At 45.1% G+C, this 18,351-nt stretch overlaps 1 protein-coding gene across 1 annotated transcript in view; it reads right to left on the bottom strand.

The window, feature by feature from the left end:
- Positions 1-11,550, bottom strand: part of CNBD2 (cyclic nucleotide binding domain containing 2) — a 48,173-nt gene extending 36,623 nt beyond the window's left edge. Inside the window, exons 1-3 of the mRNA XM_005900047.2 lie at positions 11,500-11,550; positions 8,641-8,778; positions 5,613-5,666 (exon numbers count right to left, since the gene is read on the bottom strand). Coding sequence (XP_005900109.1) covers positions 5,613-5,666; positions 8,641-8,778; positions 11,500-11,550 — 243 coding nt within the window. The remainder of the gene's footprint in view (positions 1-5,612; positions 5,667-8,640; positions 8,779-11,499) is intronic.
- Between the last annotated feature and the right edge of the window lie 6,801 nt (positions 11,551-18,351).

Raw genomic sequence — 18,351 nt, 5'->3', positions numbered from 1 at the left:
TCCGACTCTTTGCAACCCCATGACTATATAGTCCATGGAATTCTCCAGGCCAGAATACTGGGGTGGGTAGCCTTTCCCTTCTCCAGGGGATCTTCCCAATCAGGGGATCAAACCCTGGTCTCCTGCATTGCAGGTGGATTCTTTACCAGCTGAGCCACAATGAAAGCCACCCCCACCTTTTTTTTTTCAACCTCATGGACTGGAGCCTGCCAGGCTCCTCTGTCCATGGAATTCTCCAGGCAAGAGTACTGGAGTGGGTTGCCATGCCTTTCTCCAGGGGATCGTCCCAACTCAGGATCGAACGTGGGTCTCCTGCATTGCAGGCAGATTCTTTACTGTTTGAGTCACCCAGGAAGCCCCCTTTTTTGTTAAGGTATATATTATGTCATTTTCCCCACCCTAAACACACACACAAATCTTGAACTCCATTGTCCAATATGGTAGCCAACAGCCACATGTGGCTATTTAAACTAAATTAAATTTAAAAATTAGTCCCGGAATTCCCTCGTGGTCCAATGGTTAAGAATTCACCTTCCAATGCAGGGGACAGGGGTTCGATTCCTGGTCCAGGAAGATTCCACATGCCCTGGAGCAACAAAGCCTGTGCACTCAACTATTGAGCCCACGCCCTCGAGTCCGTGCTCAGCAGCAAGAGAAGCCACTGCAGTGAGAAGCCCACACATCGCAACTAGAGAGTAGTCCCCGCTTGACACAACTAGAGAAAGCCCAGGCAGAGCAACGAAGACCCAGTGCGGCCAATGAATGAATAAATAAAATTAGAATAAAAAAAATTAGTCCCTCAGTCCCACTAGTGACAAGCTACATGTAGTCTCAATGGCTACATGAGTCTGCTGACTACTGTACTGGATAACGCAGACTACTAAACATTTCCATTGTCACTGAGAGTTTGATTGAACAAAGGTGTTCTAGAACATAAGCCCCAATATAAACACAATAAGGACTTCATGGTGGTCCAGTGGTTAACACTTCACCTTCCAACGAAGAGGGTACGGATTCAATCCCAGGTCAGAGAGCTAAGATCCCACTTGCCTCGTGGCCAAAAAACAAAAAAGACGCAAAAATATTGTAACAAATTCAACAAAGACTTTAAAAATGGTCCACGTGAAGAAAATCTTTTTAAAAAATAAACACAACAGCCAGCATCTTACATAACAGTAACTGTCTTGAAGCAAAAAGAAAGTGGGTCATGATGAGAATTCTGGTCATCACACCAGGAGCTCGGAAGCCGAGCACATCCACTCGGAAAGGTAGTGTAGCACAGTGGTTAAAAGCATACAGGCTTGGGTACCAGATGTTGGGTTTGAACTTGGTCCTGCTACTTCCCAGCCAGCTTTGTGTCCTGCACAAGTCTCTTCTCCCGGAGACCCAGTTTCCCTGTCTGATAATAACAGAAACTATATGGGCAAACCAGAGTTAATGTTGTCAAGGGCTTACAACATGCCTGATGCAGAGCAAGTGTTATGGAAATGTCACGGTTTCTTTTATGGTCCAAATCCAGTCCTTCTTACTGTCAATAACCCATTAAGACTTCTATTATAGGGTCTATTTATGGCAAAACACAGATGCCTTTGGCTTCTATGAATCAGGCTCACTTGGGGCCCTAATTCCTCCAGGAAATCCTTGTTACCACCCTCAATCCTTGAGACCCCCTTCTGTGGATTCCTACAGATTGTTATTTAACTTTCTGAGTAAGTTCCATCACCTTAACTCCCATTAGCTGCTTAAGGGTAGGTGCGAATATTACAGTCATCCTTGTTCCTCGTATCCACTCGGGTGGGGCAGGGAGGAGTGGACTGGTTCCAGAACCCCTGTCAATACTAAAATCTGCTGTTGCTCAAGTCCCTCCCTTAATATGGTATAGTATCTGTATGTCCTCCTATATACTTTAAATCATTTCAAGATTACTTAAAATACCTAACGCAATGTAAACCCTACATAAATGTCATAAATACAATAAATAGTCACTGCCTGCAACTATTTATTCCAATTTTGCTTTTTGGAACTGTCTGGAATTTTCCTTTTCTGAATATTTTCTACCTATGGTGGGTTGGATCCGAGGATGTGGAACCTGCTACAGAATTACAGGGAGCTGACTGTATCCCCCGCCACAGACACAGACCGAGGCCGACCTAAGGAGCTCAAAAAAGTATCTGGAATGAAGAAAAGGAAGTACCACTCAAACACAGCCCCAACTGTTTCTCAAACACCATTTCTCAGCACCGTCAATTTCACTCACTGCAGGCCAGCCATTCCCTCACTGTGGTCCTCTAGCACAGCAGTCCCTAACCTTTTAGGCATCAGGGCCTGGTGTCGTGGAAGACATTTTTTTCACAGACCAGGTCAGGGGGATGGTTCAGGTGATAACGCGAGCGATGAGGACTGATGGGGAATGGCAGCTGAAGCATCACTTGCTCGCCCACCACTCACCTCCTGTTGTGTGGCCCAGTTCCTAACAGGCCATGGACGGTAGCGGTCCACAACTCTGGGGTTGGGGACTCCTGCTCCAAAGTACAGGAGGGATAAAGGAAAATAAGAGGGGCCGTCCATAATCCTGGCACACAGAATGAGCCATTAACATGTGGCATTTGTGCGTGTGTGTGTACATGTGCGTTCAGTCGTGTCTGACTCTTTACGACTCCATGCACTGTAGCCCCCCAGCCTCCTATGTCCATGGAATTTTCCAGCCAAGAATACTGGAGTGGTTGTCATTTCCTTCTCCAGGGGATCTTCCCGAGCCAGGGACCAAACTCACATCTCTTGCATCTTCTGAATTGGCAGGTGGATTCTTTCCCACTGTGCCACCTGGAATTCTTGCTTCCTGCCTTTTTCCTACGTATAAATAAAATTTTTGAAACTAACAAAATATAATGACTATTTTCCATTAAAAACCAGAACAATAGATAGTTAAAATCCTCTTGTACCATGTCACACCTAATCCAGACCTGCTCTCCACCACTGGAATTAATCATTTATATATGCTATTTTTTATTATATTTATTTTTGACTCTGCTGGCTCTTCACTGCTGCGAGTGGGTTTTCTCTAGTTGCAGTGAGCAGGGGCTACTCTCTAGGTGCAGTGCGCGGGCTTCTCATTAAAGCGGCTTTTATCATTAGGGAGCACGGGCTCGATAGTTGTGGCACACGGGCTTAGTTGTTCCGAGGCATGTGGGATCTTCCCAGATCAGGGATCGAACCCGTGTCTCCTGTATTGGCAGGCAGATTCTTTACCACTGAGCCACCTGGGAAGCCCTATGTATATTATTACAAACTTATACATGTGCCCACAGAGTACATATAGAATGATTTTGCTTTTATTTACACAAATATTAAGACTGCTGACATTGTTTATGCAACTTACTTTTTTTTTCACTCAAAACTATGTTTTAGAAATGTGCCTGTTGTTTCCAGCATCTCACAAATGGTATAATAAATGAGTCTGTGATTCTAAGCCTTGATAATTCTTAAGATTTTTTTGAGAAGTTTAGTATTAGTAGAGTCCTAATATGGACTATACTCAAGTTTAGTTTTCAAGTGTTATCCTGAGAGACAGCTTATATATGTATAAATATGTGTATCAGCTTGATTGATACATAATTTATATATGATTCACCACTGAAAGTGTCCAGATCAATTTTTAGTGTATTCAGAGTGGTACAGATATCACTACAATGGATTTTAGAGCTTTTGAATCACCCTAACAAGAAACCCGGTACCCATTACCAGTCACTCAAAGGGCAGGTTGGATGGCATCACCGACTCAAAGGGCACGAGTTTGAGCTAGCTCTGGGAGATGGTGACGGACAGGGAGGCCTGGCGTGCTGCAGTCCGTGGGGTTGCAAAGAGTCGGACACGACTGAGCGACTGAAGAACAACAACAAAAGAGCAGGTTTTAAAAAAAAAAAAAAGTGAAGTCCCTCAGTCGTGTCCGACTCTTTGCGACCCCATGGACTGCAGCCTACCAGGCTTTTCCATCCTTGGGATTCTCCAGGCAAGAGTACTGGAGTGGGTTATTCTCCATCTCCATGTTGGAGACAGAGCCAGAGAGGCCTTGCCTATAAGGTGGACTTACCCTCTGCGTCCTCCTCTCTCCTGCTGCTGCTATGCACAGAATTGCCCACATCTCTAGAGCTCTGTGGCCCTCAGAAAGACCCCTAGTTTCTCCCATCTGAAGGGCAAAACTTGGGTAACCTTTCATGGCCAGCGTCAGACACTGTCTGGTCTTGAAATCTGAAGAAACTCAGAATTTGGATGATTTACTGTGCTTCACACATAATGGGACATGAGAAACTGGATTATGCCCAGTGGAGGCAGGCAATAGAAGCCACACCTTGATTCCAAGGGAGGAGAGGGGAGCAGAGCGATCCAGGTGGCCCTGTACCTGTTAGAAAGCTCTGTGCTCCCTGCTCTTCCTGAGAGGAAAACCAGCGTGGCTGCTCCAGGCCATGGTTGAGTCAGGTCTATGGGGGTGAGAACTGCAGATCTTTCCTATAAATAGCGAAGCCCCTTTAAAGTTGATATTAAATTTCAAATTTTAATTTAATATCCAGGATTTGTTGGAGAGAAGCTGGGAACATAATAATGCTTGAAATTCGGAGAACAAATCGCACAGGCCAAGTCACACGATGCTGGGAAAGATGGAAGGCAGGAGGAGAAGGGGACAACAGAGGAGGAGATGGTCGGATGGCATCACCAACTCGATGGCCAGGAGTTTGAGCAAGCTCCAGGAGATGGTGACAGACAGGGAAGCGTGCTGCAGTCCACGGGGTCACAAAGTCGGACACAACTGAGCGACGGAACAACCGAACAACAACCACAAAGTCGCGTGAAGGCATTCCCTCCTCAGGTGGCCACCCAAGCCCAGGGTGAGGACAGACGTGCCCAGCACCTCTCGGAAAGTCTGGGGAGTTCACACACAGGTCAGGGCTTCTCCCGCCTCACTGGTTATTTCTCCTGTCTGCAACTCTCACATCCTCTGCTTCGCCTTCCACTCTTTCCCACTGGTCCAAGCGCAGGAGATCTCCCCCGCTGGTTCGGCTCAGCTATAAAGCAACAGTGTGGACTTCCCTGCTGGTCCAGTGGTTAAGAATCCGCCTGCCAGTGAAGACAACATGGGTTCGACCCCTGGTCGAAGAGAAGATCTCAGATGCCAGGGAGCAACTAAGCCTGTGCACCGCAACCACAAGCCTACGTGCCCAGAGCCTGTGCTCTGCAACAAGAGGAGCCACCGCAATGAAAAGCCCACGCACTGCAGCCAGAGAAAAGTCCATGCACAGCCAAAAATCTAATTAAAAAGTAATAACAATAATAAAGTAAAATTTTAAAAATAATGAATATTAAAATAAATAAAGCAACAATGGGTTCAGGGTGGGGGGGGGGGCTCACAGTCTTGGGATGCCAGAACTGAAAGGGACCACTGAGAGCAACTATTTCATGGGTGAGGAAGCTAAGTGGCTAGCTCGGGATGGCACACTGGGTTGGTAGCAGAACTTGATCTGAACCCAGCAGTCCTGACACCCAGCCCACAGCTTCTCTGAGACTATGAGGCAGAAAAAAAAAATTCCCAGCAGAAGGTCAGAGCTTTCTATACATACCGACTCTGCAACGAAGTCCATAGTATCAAATGTGATTCGGCCTTCTTTCTTCTTCTGGAAAAAAACAAAAACAAAAAAAGGAGAGGAAGGAGAATCAGCCAGACTGCTTCTAGAATTTTGCATTGAGACCCTTCTGCGTAACTAGACCACCATGCAAGGCAGGCAGCCTTGAGAAATGCCCACCTCTGCTCAAAAGCCCAACTCTACACAAGACTTGGGACCAGAACTGACAATATGTTATTATGGAGGCAGAGAGAGAGAGAGCAGGGGTGGGGAGAGGGGAAGGAGGACAAAGAGAGGGTGGAGGGGAAGCCAAAAGAGGAAACAGAAGCAAAAGAGAAAGGGAGGGAAGTACAGTAAGTCCCCTACATTCCGAGAGCACCTTTGTAAGTCCAGTTTGTTCTAAGTCCAACAAACAGCCTGGAAACCCAACTAACACCATCAGCTGCATAGTACTGTACTGTAATAGGTATGTAATACTTTCCACACAAATAATGCCTAAAAAACAAACAAAAAAATACAGAAAACATTTTTAATCTGACAGTACAGTATCTTGAAAAGCACAGTAGTGCAGTGCAACAGCTGGCACAGAGGGGCTGGCATCGAGTGAACAGGCAAGAAGAGTTACCTACTGGAGGAGGAAGAGGAGGTGGGAGATGGTAGAGCTGAAGGGTGTCAGCAGAAGGAGACAGAGGGCCAGCTGCAATTTCACTCACATCTGACATTGATGGGATGCACGTATGCACCTTTGAAAGTTCACAAATTGAAGGTTTCTTCGTAGGGAACTTACTGTATGGAAGGGGAAAGAACGAATAGAAAGAGGGATAAAAAAGGAAGGAACAAATGAAGCCTATCTTTGCTAAGTGCCTATAGCAAGCCAGGCACGGCTTATTTTATTCCATTTCATCATCAGGACAAAGCAGGTAGTACTGAGCAGCCCCGCTGGGGATGTGAAGTGGGTGAAGGAAGTTGCCCAAGAATCACACAATGAAACGGTCCTGGCCTAAAGGATGGCCAGGGAGAAGAGGTGTAGGAGGTCTTAGGGATGAGCTAATCCAACCCTATTTCCTAACAGATGCAGGGAGGATGTGGAAAGAGTAGGGAAAGGGGCAGAGAAAGAGGGAAAATGCTATGATGGGGGAGAAGAAGGGAAAACAGGGACAAATAAGGCCCTGGCCACCATCCCGTGCTACACTAGGGAAAGTGGAAAGTGAAGTTGCTCAGTCATGTCTGACTCTGTATGACCCCATGGAATTCTCCAGGCCAGAATACTCAAGTAGGTAGCCTTTCCCTTCTCCAGGGGATCTTCCCAACCCAGAGATGGAACCCAGGTCTCCCGCATTGCAAGCAGATTCTTTACCAGCTGAGCCACACTAGGACCCTCATTCGTTTCTCTGAGCACACCTCACTCCTCCCCCAGAGCCCACTTGGATCCCTGTCTTCCTCCATTTATAGTTTGTGCATTCGTCTGGTGCTTCTCAGGGAGGCTGATGAAAGAAAGATGTAGTATTCACAGAGGTCTGGACTCATATATTTCACTGAAAACTAGTCTATGGCTCTCTGCCTGACGCTACTCCCTAGCCCGCCGGGTTCCCTGCCCGGAAGCTGTATGACCCCCATAGGCTGGCCCATCCAGACAGGGCAACGTTGTTAAGTTTATCCTCGCACTCCCTTGATGACAAGCCTGTCATCTGGTCTTCAGCTTCCAGGTGCCCAGGCATCACCCCAAGTCTGGTAACCCAGAGACTCCTGGTCTCCAGGGCCCTTCCCTTCACCACCGTGTGACAGCCTGTACCAGAATGTCCTTCCTGAGGTTACGGTTCTCCTACTCTATCCCTTCTCATCTCAGGGCAGAATCTGGCTGCAGACTTGTTAGCAGCATAGCATAGCATCTTCAAAACATGTGAATTTGAATGTCTTTAGATGGGGCAAATCCTTCTCCTCCAGCTGCCCCCAGGTGCCTACTTCCTGCTACATCTTCAACTCAGCCACGGACACACAGTTACATTACCTGCTGTCCCCTTAGAGCCCAATCTAAGACACTTCCCTGTCCCCCATCACCACCCCTCTGTGACCCCCTCATTGGCTGCTAGCCTTCAGAAACCATGCTGGGAAATACTTCGGAGGGAATCACCAGATGTAGTGGGGGAGGTGGGGCTGGGTCTAGTCACTTTTGGCAAACAGGACTCTGGGTAGGGTTTGTCCAGGAACTGGATGAGGAAACTTTGGAGCCCCGGATAGTAATGAACACACCTTTGGGGACCCAGAACAACTTAACAGAAAGGTGAACTTTTTTGAGCCAAAAAGGGCCTCAGGATCCACTGGTGAGATAAAATATCTGAAATTGAGACCTTCTAGAAAATCTAGAAAGCATGGTCACCAGGATGGCCCTGCAAATGTCTCCTTCTTGTCCAGATGGAGGGACAGGACAGAAGGAAAGAAGGCAGACAAGATGAAGTTGGGAGGTACGTGGGAAATCCTGGCTCCATTGTGACTCCCAGGATTCTTCTGGCCGTTTTGATCGCCCTTGGAAAGGAGATGGCTCCTTCCCCACTCCTGATGCTTCTCTCCATGTGGAGGGAGTTGTACTAGGAGAACATGACTAGCCCTGCTCCTTTCACATTGAGAGGGAGTAACTTAAAACTCTCTGGTGAATCTCGAAGAAGAAATAGACCACAGTCACCCCCACCTCCCTCCCTTCGAGCCCACATTACGCTCTGCCCATCTCTGCTATGAAAAGAGGGCAGGAAACCCAGCTACTGCAGTGGAGGCCTGCCTTGGCCCAACACTGCCCCGACTGGGGTCGTCGGTAACACTGTCTCATTCTGGGGTTTAGTATTAGGTAATCATCTGGCTTGATGACACCCAATGTGAGTTTCATCATCAATACAAGTGGCAGCCGGTTCTCCCAGCTGTTTCATCCTTTGTCTTCTCTCTCAGTTGATTCAGAACCTGGGCTGGGAAGTGAGGTGCTATTTGTTGGACCCCTTTAAACCCTCTTATAAACCTGCTAAGCCCAGCAGCTTACATCCCAGAAAGAGAAGATAGGGTGCTTTCTGTGAGCAGTCTCAATGATCTGATATTCCCGAAATCCCCTGAGGCCTTGACGGAACATTTTACACACTCGGTTCATCATGATGATGTCCATGGAGAGGTGGTACAGACCCTGTGGAAACAAAACAAACACGATCCCTGGAAACCAGCTGATTTCAACAGCCAACAGCAAGCTGGATAGTGCTGAGCAAGGTGAAATGTAACAGGATTAAATGCAGTGCTGCTGCTGCTGCTGCTACTGCTAAGTCGCTTTAGTCATGTCCGACTCTGTGCGACCCCATAGACGGCAGCCCAGCAGGCTCCCCCGTCCTTGGGATTCTCCAGGCAAGAACACTGGAGTGGGTTGCCATTTCCTTCTCCATACCTACATCTTCAGGAAGTTTTCAAGTCTGCTGAAATCCTATTGGTAGCTTGAAATTGACCAGTATGGGAGTATTTATGCCCTAGAAACTGGCAACTATTATCGATGGGGCATCTCCCTCTCCAGGAGCCAGGTGTTGAAATATTCACCAGCCCGGCTTTAGTTAAGTCCTTCACTTCAGTCCGATAATGTGCACAAGTAACCGCAGGCAGTGAGGGGTGATAGGGAAAGCCTGCAAGCTGAACTCCGATGGATCTGCAGGAGATGCAACACTGTTGGCTCTGAAGACAAAGGGAGGGGCCCTGAGGCAAGGAATGTGGGTGGTCTCTAAAAGACAGGAAGTCAAAGAAACGAATTCCTTCTTCCATCCTCAAGAATGGAACACAGACCTGCTAACATCTGGATTTTAATACGTGCCAGACTTCCAGCCTCCCTCAGATAATAAATGCGTGCTCTGGGTACTTCCCTGGTGATTCAGTGGTTAAGACTCCATGCTTCCACAGCAGGGGCCATGGGTTCAATCCCTGGTCAGGGAACTAAGATCCCACGTGCTGCGCAGTGTGGCCAAAAAGTGTTGGTTGCTCAGTTGTGTCTGACTCTTTGTGACCCCATGGACTGTATCCTGCCAGGCTCCTCTGTCCACGGGATTCTCCAGGTGAGAATACTGGAGTGGGTTGCCATTTCCTTCAGCCAAAAAATTAAAAATAAACATGTGTTGTTCTCAGTCACTAAACTGTGGTACAGCCCTCAAAGAGAAAACTCATGTAGCACTAATCCAAGAGAGGCCATCCTGTCTTTTCTCTGGAATTTGGATTTGGAGCTGGGAACAAATCTCTCCATCCCAGTGTGAACTGAGGATTAAGGGAGTCTTCCTCTACCTGCCAAGTAGGCATGGGTAACAGGGAAGCAAGTTCAACATCAAAGAGACAAACCTAGATTATAACACAATCTCCACATCAACTCACCCAGTTTCCTCAAAAAGTCAATCTCGCGAGGAAAAAAATAAAGTATGAGGGATGTTCTAGACTAATAATACTCCAAACAAGTACAAAACATGAACCCTGGCTGGCTCCTGGTTCATAACAACAAGCTGTGAAAGCTATGTTAGGGGCAGATAAGAAAACTCCATTCGATAAAGTCACAGGACTGGACATGGCACTAGCGTGTGTCTGGATCACTGTGGGTAAAACACCTTTTTTCCGAGTGGAGAAAAGGTGAAATGAGCTGCCATGTATGAAACCACTTTGAAAAATGGGCCGCACACGGCAGCTGCTTATGGATGCACACGTTTGTAATAAAATTGTAACATACAGAGAGGAAAGAGACACATCGGCTTCTGGAAAGTGATTGCCAGTGAGAAAGGGAGTGCGACGGTGAGGCACTTTGTCTGTAACTATAATACTTTTTAAAAATATTTATTTTTCTGCTCTGGGTCTTAGTTGCAGCATGTGGGATCTGGTTCCCTGACCAGGGATTGAATCTAGACCCCTTGCATTGGGAGCATGGATTCTTAGCCACTGACCACAAGGGAAGTCCCAGTAACTGAACAATTTTTTAAAAAATCATATATCTAAAGGAAATATGGGGAAAAGCTTTATCAATACAATTTAATATTTATTGGGAATTCCCTGGTGATCCAGAGGTCAGGACTCTGCACTCTCACTGTGGGCACATGTTTGATCCCTGGTCTGGGAACTAAGATCCCACAAGCTGCGTAGTGTGGCCAAAAAACAATAACAAAATTTTTAAATAAAATTAATATTGATCGAATACAATTGGCCATTGTCAGGCACTATTCTAAGCCTGTTACATGTATTGACTTACTGAACCCTCAACAATAAATCAGTGCAGTAGGTTACTAATGTTATCATTACCCTTTACAGAAGAGAAAAGAGGCACAGCAAATCAAGTAACCTGCCTAATACTATTATTAGTCACATGACTAATAGGTGATAGGGATTGGGGGGATTGCTTTGTTTTTGAACAGTTTTGTTTTTTTTTAAAGTTGCATCTATTTATTTATTCATTCGGCCGCCCAGCATGGCATGTGGAAACTTAGTTACCCAACCAAGGATAAGATCCCACACCCCCTGCACTGGAAGCTCAGAAGTCCCAGTGATAGAGATTTGAACCCAGGAAGTCTGGCTCCAGAGTCCATAAGTTTAATCTATTACCCTACCCTGACGCTGGGCATTATTCTCTCTCAATCTCCTACTAGTAAGAAGGGTGAGTTCAGAGCAGTTCTTAGGGGCTCCAAGTGCAGCCAATGCCAAGGGCAGAGCAGGCTGCAGGGCAGGGGTGAGAGTTCAGTCTTTCTGAAGCCTAATCTGAAACTCTCTCCTTTGCAGCTCCAACAGGTACAGGGCGGCCTTGTTTATCCCAGGCCACCTCCTATGCCTGCATCTCCCTTTTCCAAAATACCTATCTGTTCAATCCTCCACTCTTCCTCCCAGGGCCCTTGACACTCCTCACCAATTTCTTCCTCAGGATCTGCCAGGAACGGGACACCATATATCTATTCATGGTTCCTGAATTGGCAAACGGCACAGCAATCCTTTTGCCTTTCAAGGGTAGGACCACAAATCTCTCCCAAGAATCCAGTTATACTAGAAATCAAAGTTTCCCTCAGTGGCAAGGTAAGAGCTCCTATCCATTCCTCATACCCGACCACAGTGGCTAGAAGCCTTGTTCTAACGAATCTATTCTCAGAACCTCCTTATGTCACATTCCAAGATTCTGGAAGGAAGACAGGGTAACGGGAAGTAATTGGAATCTGGGAATCTAACATTTAGTGAGCACTCAGACCCATTATTTCAATTAATCCTCACAACTATTCCAGGGTGAGGGGCTTTGTACCCACTTCCTATGTGAGGCTGAGGCTCCAAGTAGCTAAATGACTGCGGAGTCGGGGCCAGCTCAGAGAAAGTAGGAGGCTTCTGGGATAGGGGGAAGGGGCATCCAAAATCTCAGCCTGGGGACCACTCTGGGGATTAGAAATTGGAGACAACCCTGGAGGGTACGTACGTGGCACTATCTCATAAATCTTATTAAATCAGGAACACTCAGCAAATTGGAAGTCCTCAACTAAATGGGGTGCCAAGTGTTAAAAGGAACTGGATGGGGGACTTCCCTGGTGGTGCAGGGGTTAAGACTCTGCACTCCTGATGTAAGGGGCCTGAGTTTAATCCCTGGCCGGGGAACCTAGATCCCACCTGCCCCAACTAAAGATTCTGCATTCTGCAACTAAGACCCAGGGCAGCCAAATAAAATTTTTTTTTTTTTTTTTAACAAAAGGAACTTGGTGACTGGAACTCAATGACTCTGAGGTCCTTCCAAAAGTACAGTACTTAAGTTCTAAAATACTTTTTTCTACTAGATCAAACATGACATTGTTACTGGTTAGTTGTTACATGATCTCCCACTCTTTGGGACCCCATGGACTGCAGCACGCCAGGTTTCCCTATCCTTCACTATCTCCTGGAGTTTGCTCAAACTATGTCCATTGAATAGGTGATGCTACCCAGCCATTTAATCCTCTGCTGCCCTCTTCTCCTTTTGCCCTCAATCTTTTCAAGCATCAGGATCTCTTCCAATGTGTCAGCCCTTAGTATCAGATGGCCAAAGTACTGGAGTTTCAGCCTCAGTCAATCCTTCCAATGAATATTCAGGACTGATTTCCTTTAGGATTGATTGATTTGATCTCCTTGTAGTCCAAGGTACTCTCAGGAGTCCCCTCCCTTTTGAGCCTCCCTCCCCACCTCCCAGCCCATCCCACCCCTCTAGGTTGTCACAGAGCACCAGGTTTGAGCTCCCTGCATCATACAGAAAATTCCCACTGGCTCTGTATTTTACACATGCTAATGTATATGTTTCAATGTTACTCTCTCAATTTGTCCCATCCTCTTCTTCCCTGTGTCCACCAAATGTTTCTTAAACTGTTCCAGAGCATAAAAAGAAGGAAAACTATCAAATTCTATTTATTAATAATAGGTAAGGAGAAATTGACAACTGAGGCCTGATAAAGGTAGCATAAAAAGAGAAAGCTAGAGATTTATCTCATTTATGAATATTGCTTTTAAAATCTTAAATAAATTGAGCAAATGGAATTGAACAGCACATTCTAAAATAACATATTATTTCAGGAAGGCAAGGATGGTCAATAGAGAGTCCATAAATATAATTTCTGTTAGCATGACTAAGGAGAAAAATCATCTGATCTTCTTCATACTTTAAAAACCATTTCTGACAGAGGCTGAGTACCAAAGAATTGACTGTGGCAGTTCTTCTAACTGTGGTGCTGGAGAAGACTCTTGAGAGTCCCTTGGACAGCAGAGAGATCAAACTGGTCAATCCTAAAGGAAATGAACCCTTCGTTGGAAGAACTGATGCTGAAGCTAAAGCTCCAATACTTTGGCCACTTGATGCAAAGAGCCAGCTCACTGGAAAAGACCCTGATGCGGGAAAGATTGAAGGCAGGAGCAGAAGGGGATGACAGAGGATGAGATGGTTAGATGGCATCACCTATTTAATGGACATTGAGTTTGAGTAAACTCCAGGAGATGGTGAAGGACAAAGAAGCCTGGCATGCTGCAGTCCATGGGGTCACAAAGAATCAGACACAACTGAGCGACTAAACAATATTAATGAGCACGTCACTCGGTATCTAGTGCTCCAATGTGCTGGGGACCTTAGCAAGCCTGCACAGAACATGCCTCTCTCAAGAGGAAGAAATTTCCTTCTGCCTTTCTAGGTTCTTCTGGCTGGTCTAAAAATTAAACTGATATGAGACAGATTAACAAGAGAAAATTACACAAAAGTTTAATAACATGTATTCTTGGAAGAAACCCAGGAAAACTGAGTAATTTGCCAAAATGGCCAAAATCCTCACTTTAAATTTCAGCTTCTTTGGCTAAAAACAAAAGAGGATGTTAGGGGGGCTTCCCTGCTGGCCCAGGGGCTAAGACACCACGCTCCCAATGCAGGGGACCAGAGTTTGATCCCTGGTCAGGAAACTAGATCCCACATGCCACAAGTAAGTGTCTGCACGCCGCTACTGAAAGATCCTGCATGCCACAACTAAGATCCACCACAGACAAATAAATTAATAATAATTAATTTTTAAAAAGAAGATGCTGGGGGTTGTGATTTGGGACTTGAAAAGAAAGACAATTTCATATGGAGATAGAAAAAAACAAATGTTTGATAAACACGTTTGCCAGCCTTGCACACACAATGGTGTAACCAGGGAGGGTTAATTTTTACTTTAACTCTTGTTTTTGCCCATTTTGTTATAATCACACATAATGGCCTGCCTCAGAGAACCCTGCCCCCTCTGCATGACCCTTACACTAAAGTGCCTTTCTTCAGTTCACAGGGAGATCTGACCCTGCCCACCTGTGAATGACTGTAAGGAAAAGAAACCAACACATCCCCCCTCCCTGAGGCTTGCCAGGCTAGGAGATAAATATTTGCAAGAATTCAATGGTCTTTTACTTTGTTTCCTCAGCTACCCCCATCTCTGACCCATAAAAGAACCTGACATCCAGGCCCCCCAAAAGATGGTTATTTTGAGGTATGAATTTGTCATCTTCTCCGTCAGCCAGCTTTCGTATTCCTTGCCTCAACACCTCGTCCCTGGGACTCACTGGCTTCTCGTGCAGTGAGCAAAGTGAGTGTGGACTGGGTAACAATGGCACATGCAATAGATTCTGATTGCTAAAGTCCTTTGAGTTTCCTCCACCACACTCAGTTCATATTCTTTGAAAGTATCTCTGGTATTAGCTCTATTCCAGGTCCTTTATCTAAATTTTCTAGGCAGCTAAGGGGGTGGGGGTGGGAGTGGGGGTAAAAAGAAAGGTTCCTGAGGTTTCTGTTTCTTAAAAATAATCAGATTAATCTTAATGCCAAAGAGACACATTTTGGGGTGGCAAATTTTGCTTCCCTACACCTCAAAGCTGTCTCATTGGTTGAGGGCTGCTCGTAAAGGCATTCAGTTCAGTTCAGTCACTCAGTCGTGTCCAGCTCTTTGCGATCCCATGGACTGCAGCATGCCAGGCTTCCCTATCCATCACCAACTCCCGGAGTTCACTGAAACTCATGTCCATTGAGTCGGTGATGCCATCCAACCATCTCATTCTCTGTTGTCCTCTTCTCCTTCCACCTTCAATCTTTCCCAGCATCAGGGTCTTTTGAATGAGTCAGTTCTTCGCATCAGGTGGCCAAAGTATAGGAGTTTCAACTTCAGCATCAGTCCTTCCAATGAATATTCAGGACTGACTTCCTTTAGGATCAATTGGTTGGATCTCCTTACAGTCCAAGGGACTCTCAAGAGTCTTATCCAACACCACAGTTTAAAAGCATCAATTCTTTGGTGCTCAGCTTTCTTCACAGTCCAACTCTCACATCCATACATGATCATTGGAAAAACCATAGCCTTGACTAGATGGACCTTTGTTGGCAAAGTACTGTCTCTGCTTTTTAGTATGCTGTCTAGGTTGGTCATAGCTTTTCTTCCAAGGAGCAAGCGTCTTTTAATTTCATGGCTGCAGTCACCATCTGCAGTGATTTTGGAGCCCAAGAACATAAAGTTTCTCACTGTTTCCATTGTTTCCCCATCTATTTCCCATGAAATGATGGGACCGGATGCCATGATCTTAATTTCCTGAATGTTGAGTTTTAAGCCAGCATTCACTCACCAGCATTCTGGGCCGAGCAATCTAGTGGCAGGAAAAGCCCTCTGGCAAAGGTGTTCAGAGTGGGAACTCATCTCCTTAATGAAGAAATGGCAAGTACCAAGAAGACACGGAGAATTGAAGTCAATAGAGGAGGCCTGGGACTGAGGTCTCAGGGAGAGAGAGCTGGCAGAGTTTAGAGTGCTCTAGAGGTCCTGCATCTTGAAGGCAGAACCAACACCATCTGCTCTTGAACACTGGGGCCGTGATGAAAGAGCTGGCTCTGAGAGCTTTCCTGATACTACTGGCACCAAGGAAAAGCAAGGCACGTGAGCTGACCAGGGAAACACACAGACACAGACATGCTAGTTTTGCAACCTTGCAGCTGTCAAGCTCCATCTGCCAGCATGAGGAAAAACTAAACCAATTCACTCACACAAAACTCATGTCCTAAGGAGTTTCAGTAATGACTTTAAAAGACTTCCTGCCAGCCTATAATTCTATTCTAGTCCCTTCTCCATGCACAACTCCAACAAAGATCTTGACCAGGAAGAACTCACTTCATTTAAAGGGGAGTTACAGTAAAAAGATAAAATAAACAAACAGCATCAGATCTATATAAATATATTACAGAAAAACTGGAAATGGAGGCAGGGAACAAGAAAAACAAAATGTTAAATGAAAGGCACTCACCAGAAAAAAATTAACATGAAACAGATGATAATCATGAAAAACAAAGGACTCAAAGGGCTTAATGAATTTTAAAGCAAGAGATCAAAGCGAAGACGCAATAGTTCAAAGCAGAGATGATGAAGCAACTGGAGGAGATGGCATTGGCAGAGCTTAGGAAATGAAGTACTTTTTTTAAAAAAGCACCTTACAAGTGAAGGTCATTTCAGAAACATCAAAAAGGAAACGAGCCTTGCTGAATACAGAGGATAAGATTGCAAAAAGCAAGGGAAGGAGCTGGAAATGAGTAATTAAAAGGGAACCAAGGAATAATATAGCCAAACAGTACAGATATACAGAGGGTGAGAAAGTAGGAGGGCTGAGTACATGGGTTTCTTCAACTTTTATAGTTGTAAATCTTGTTACCCTTTATACCTGATAAACCAAGAAACAGATGTCTAAGCATATTTAAAGACATTAATATAGGGCTTCCCCGTTGGTTCAGTGGTAAAGAATCCGCCTGCCAATGCAGGAGACACGGGTTCAATCCCGGGTCTGGGAAGATCCCACATGCTGCAGAGCAACTAAGCCCATGTGCCACAACTACCGAGCCGGCACTCTAGAGTCTGGGAACCACAACTACCGAAGCCCCCGTGCCCTTAGAGCCCGCGCTCGGCAACAAGAGAAGCCACCGCAGAGAGAAGCCCACACACCGAAACTACAGTCGCCCCTGCTCACCGCAACCAGAGAAAAGCCTGAGCAGCAATGAAGACCCAGCACAGCCAAAATAAGTTCAAAAAAGCAACAAATAAAATCATATATATATATATAAGACATTAATATAAATAATCTATTCAAATGAATGAATCAGTATTTTAAGTACTAAAATCAGTCAAGTATAATAAGGAATACAGAGCTACTGGTAGAGCACCACAGTGAAAACAGTTTCATTAAAACTAGGAACTAGGTGGATTGCATACAGATCGGTGAAAGAAGAAAGAAGCAAACAGATAATGAAGTATGTAGGCTTCTGAATTTACACTGGTTCATCAAGAATGAGAATCCCTAAAAACAAGAGTTAATTACAAAATAATTACATACCTAGGGTCTAAATCAGTAATCTCCAGTTCAGCAAAACATCAAAAGATAAAATAGATCTGCATCTCAAGATCAAACATGATCATAAAAAAAAAAAAGGTTAGCAAAAAGAAGTTAATAGTCGGTAGGAGACCAGAGCAAGCCTCTTGGACTTCATAATAAAAAACTAAATATACACAGATGCACAGAACAACCTAGGAGCTTTTTATTCAAACCACATTAGCTGAACCTGTTTTCTCTTCACCACAAGCACAGCTGGGCCCCTGGAATAATATATGTAGTATGTGGTGTAATGTAAGTGAAATAGAATTACTAAATCTAAATTTTGTTGAAAATCTGAATTTCTTGTCCACTGATAACTTATCTTTTATATATATATATATGTATTTATTTTATTTTTGACATGTACACGTTACTTTTATTTACTATTTTTTTGGCTGCGCTGGGTCTTCATTGCTGACACAGGCTTTTTCTATTTGCAGAGAGTGGGGGCTACTCTCTAATTGTGGGGTTTTTTCCTGTTGCAGATGCTGTAAAGAGCAATATTGCATAGGAACCTGGAACGTCAGGTCCATGAATCAAGGCAAATCGGAAGTGGTTAAAACAAGAGATGGCAAGAGTGAACATCGACATTCTAGGAATCAGCGAACTAAAATGGACTGGAATGGGTGAATTTAACTCAGATGACCGTTATATCTACTACTGCGGGCAGGAATCCCTCAGAAGAAATGGAGTAGCCATCAAGGTCAACAAAAGAGTTCGCAATGCAGTACTTGGATGCAATCTCAAAAACGACAGAATGATCTCTGTTCGTTTCCATGGCAAACCATTCAATATCACAGTAATCCAAGTCTATGCCCCAACCAGTAATGCTGAAGAAGCTGAA

This window comes from Bos mutus, chromosome 13 (assembly GCF_027580195.1).
Source record: "Bos mutus isolate GX-2022 chromosome 13, NWIPB_WYAK_1.1, whole genome shotgun sequence".
Lineage (NCBI taxonomy): Eukaryota > Metazoa > Chordata > Mammalia > Artiodactyla > Bovidae > Bos > Bos mutus.
Note: the sequence above shows the minus strand (reverse complement) of the source record. Positions and strands in the feature narration are given on the sequence as shown.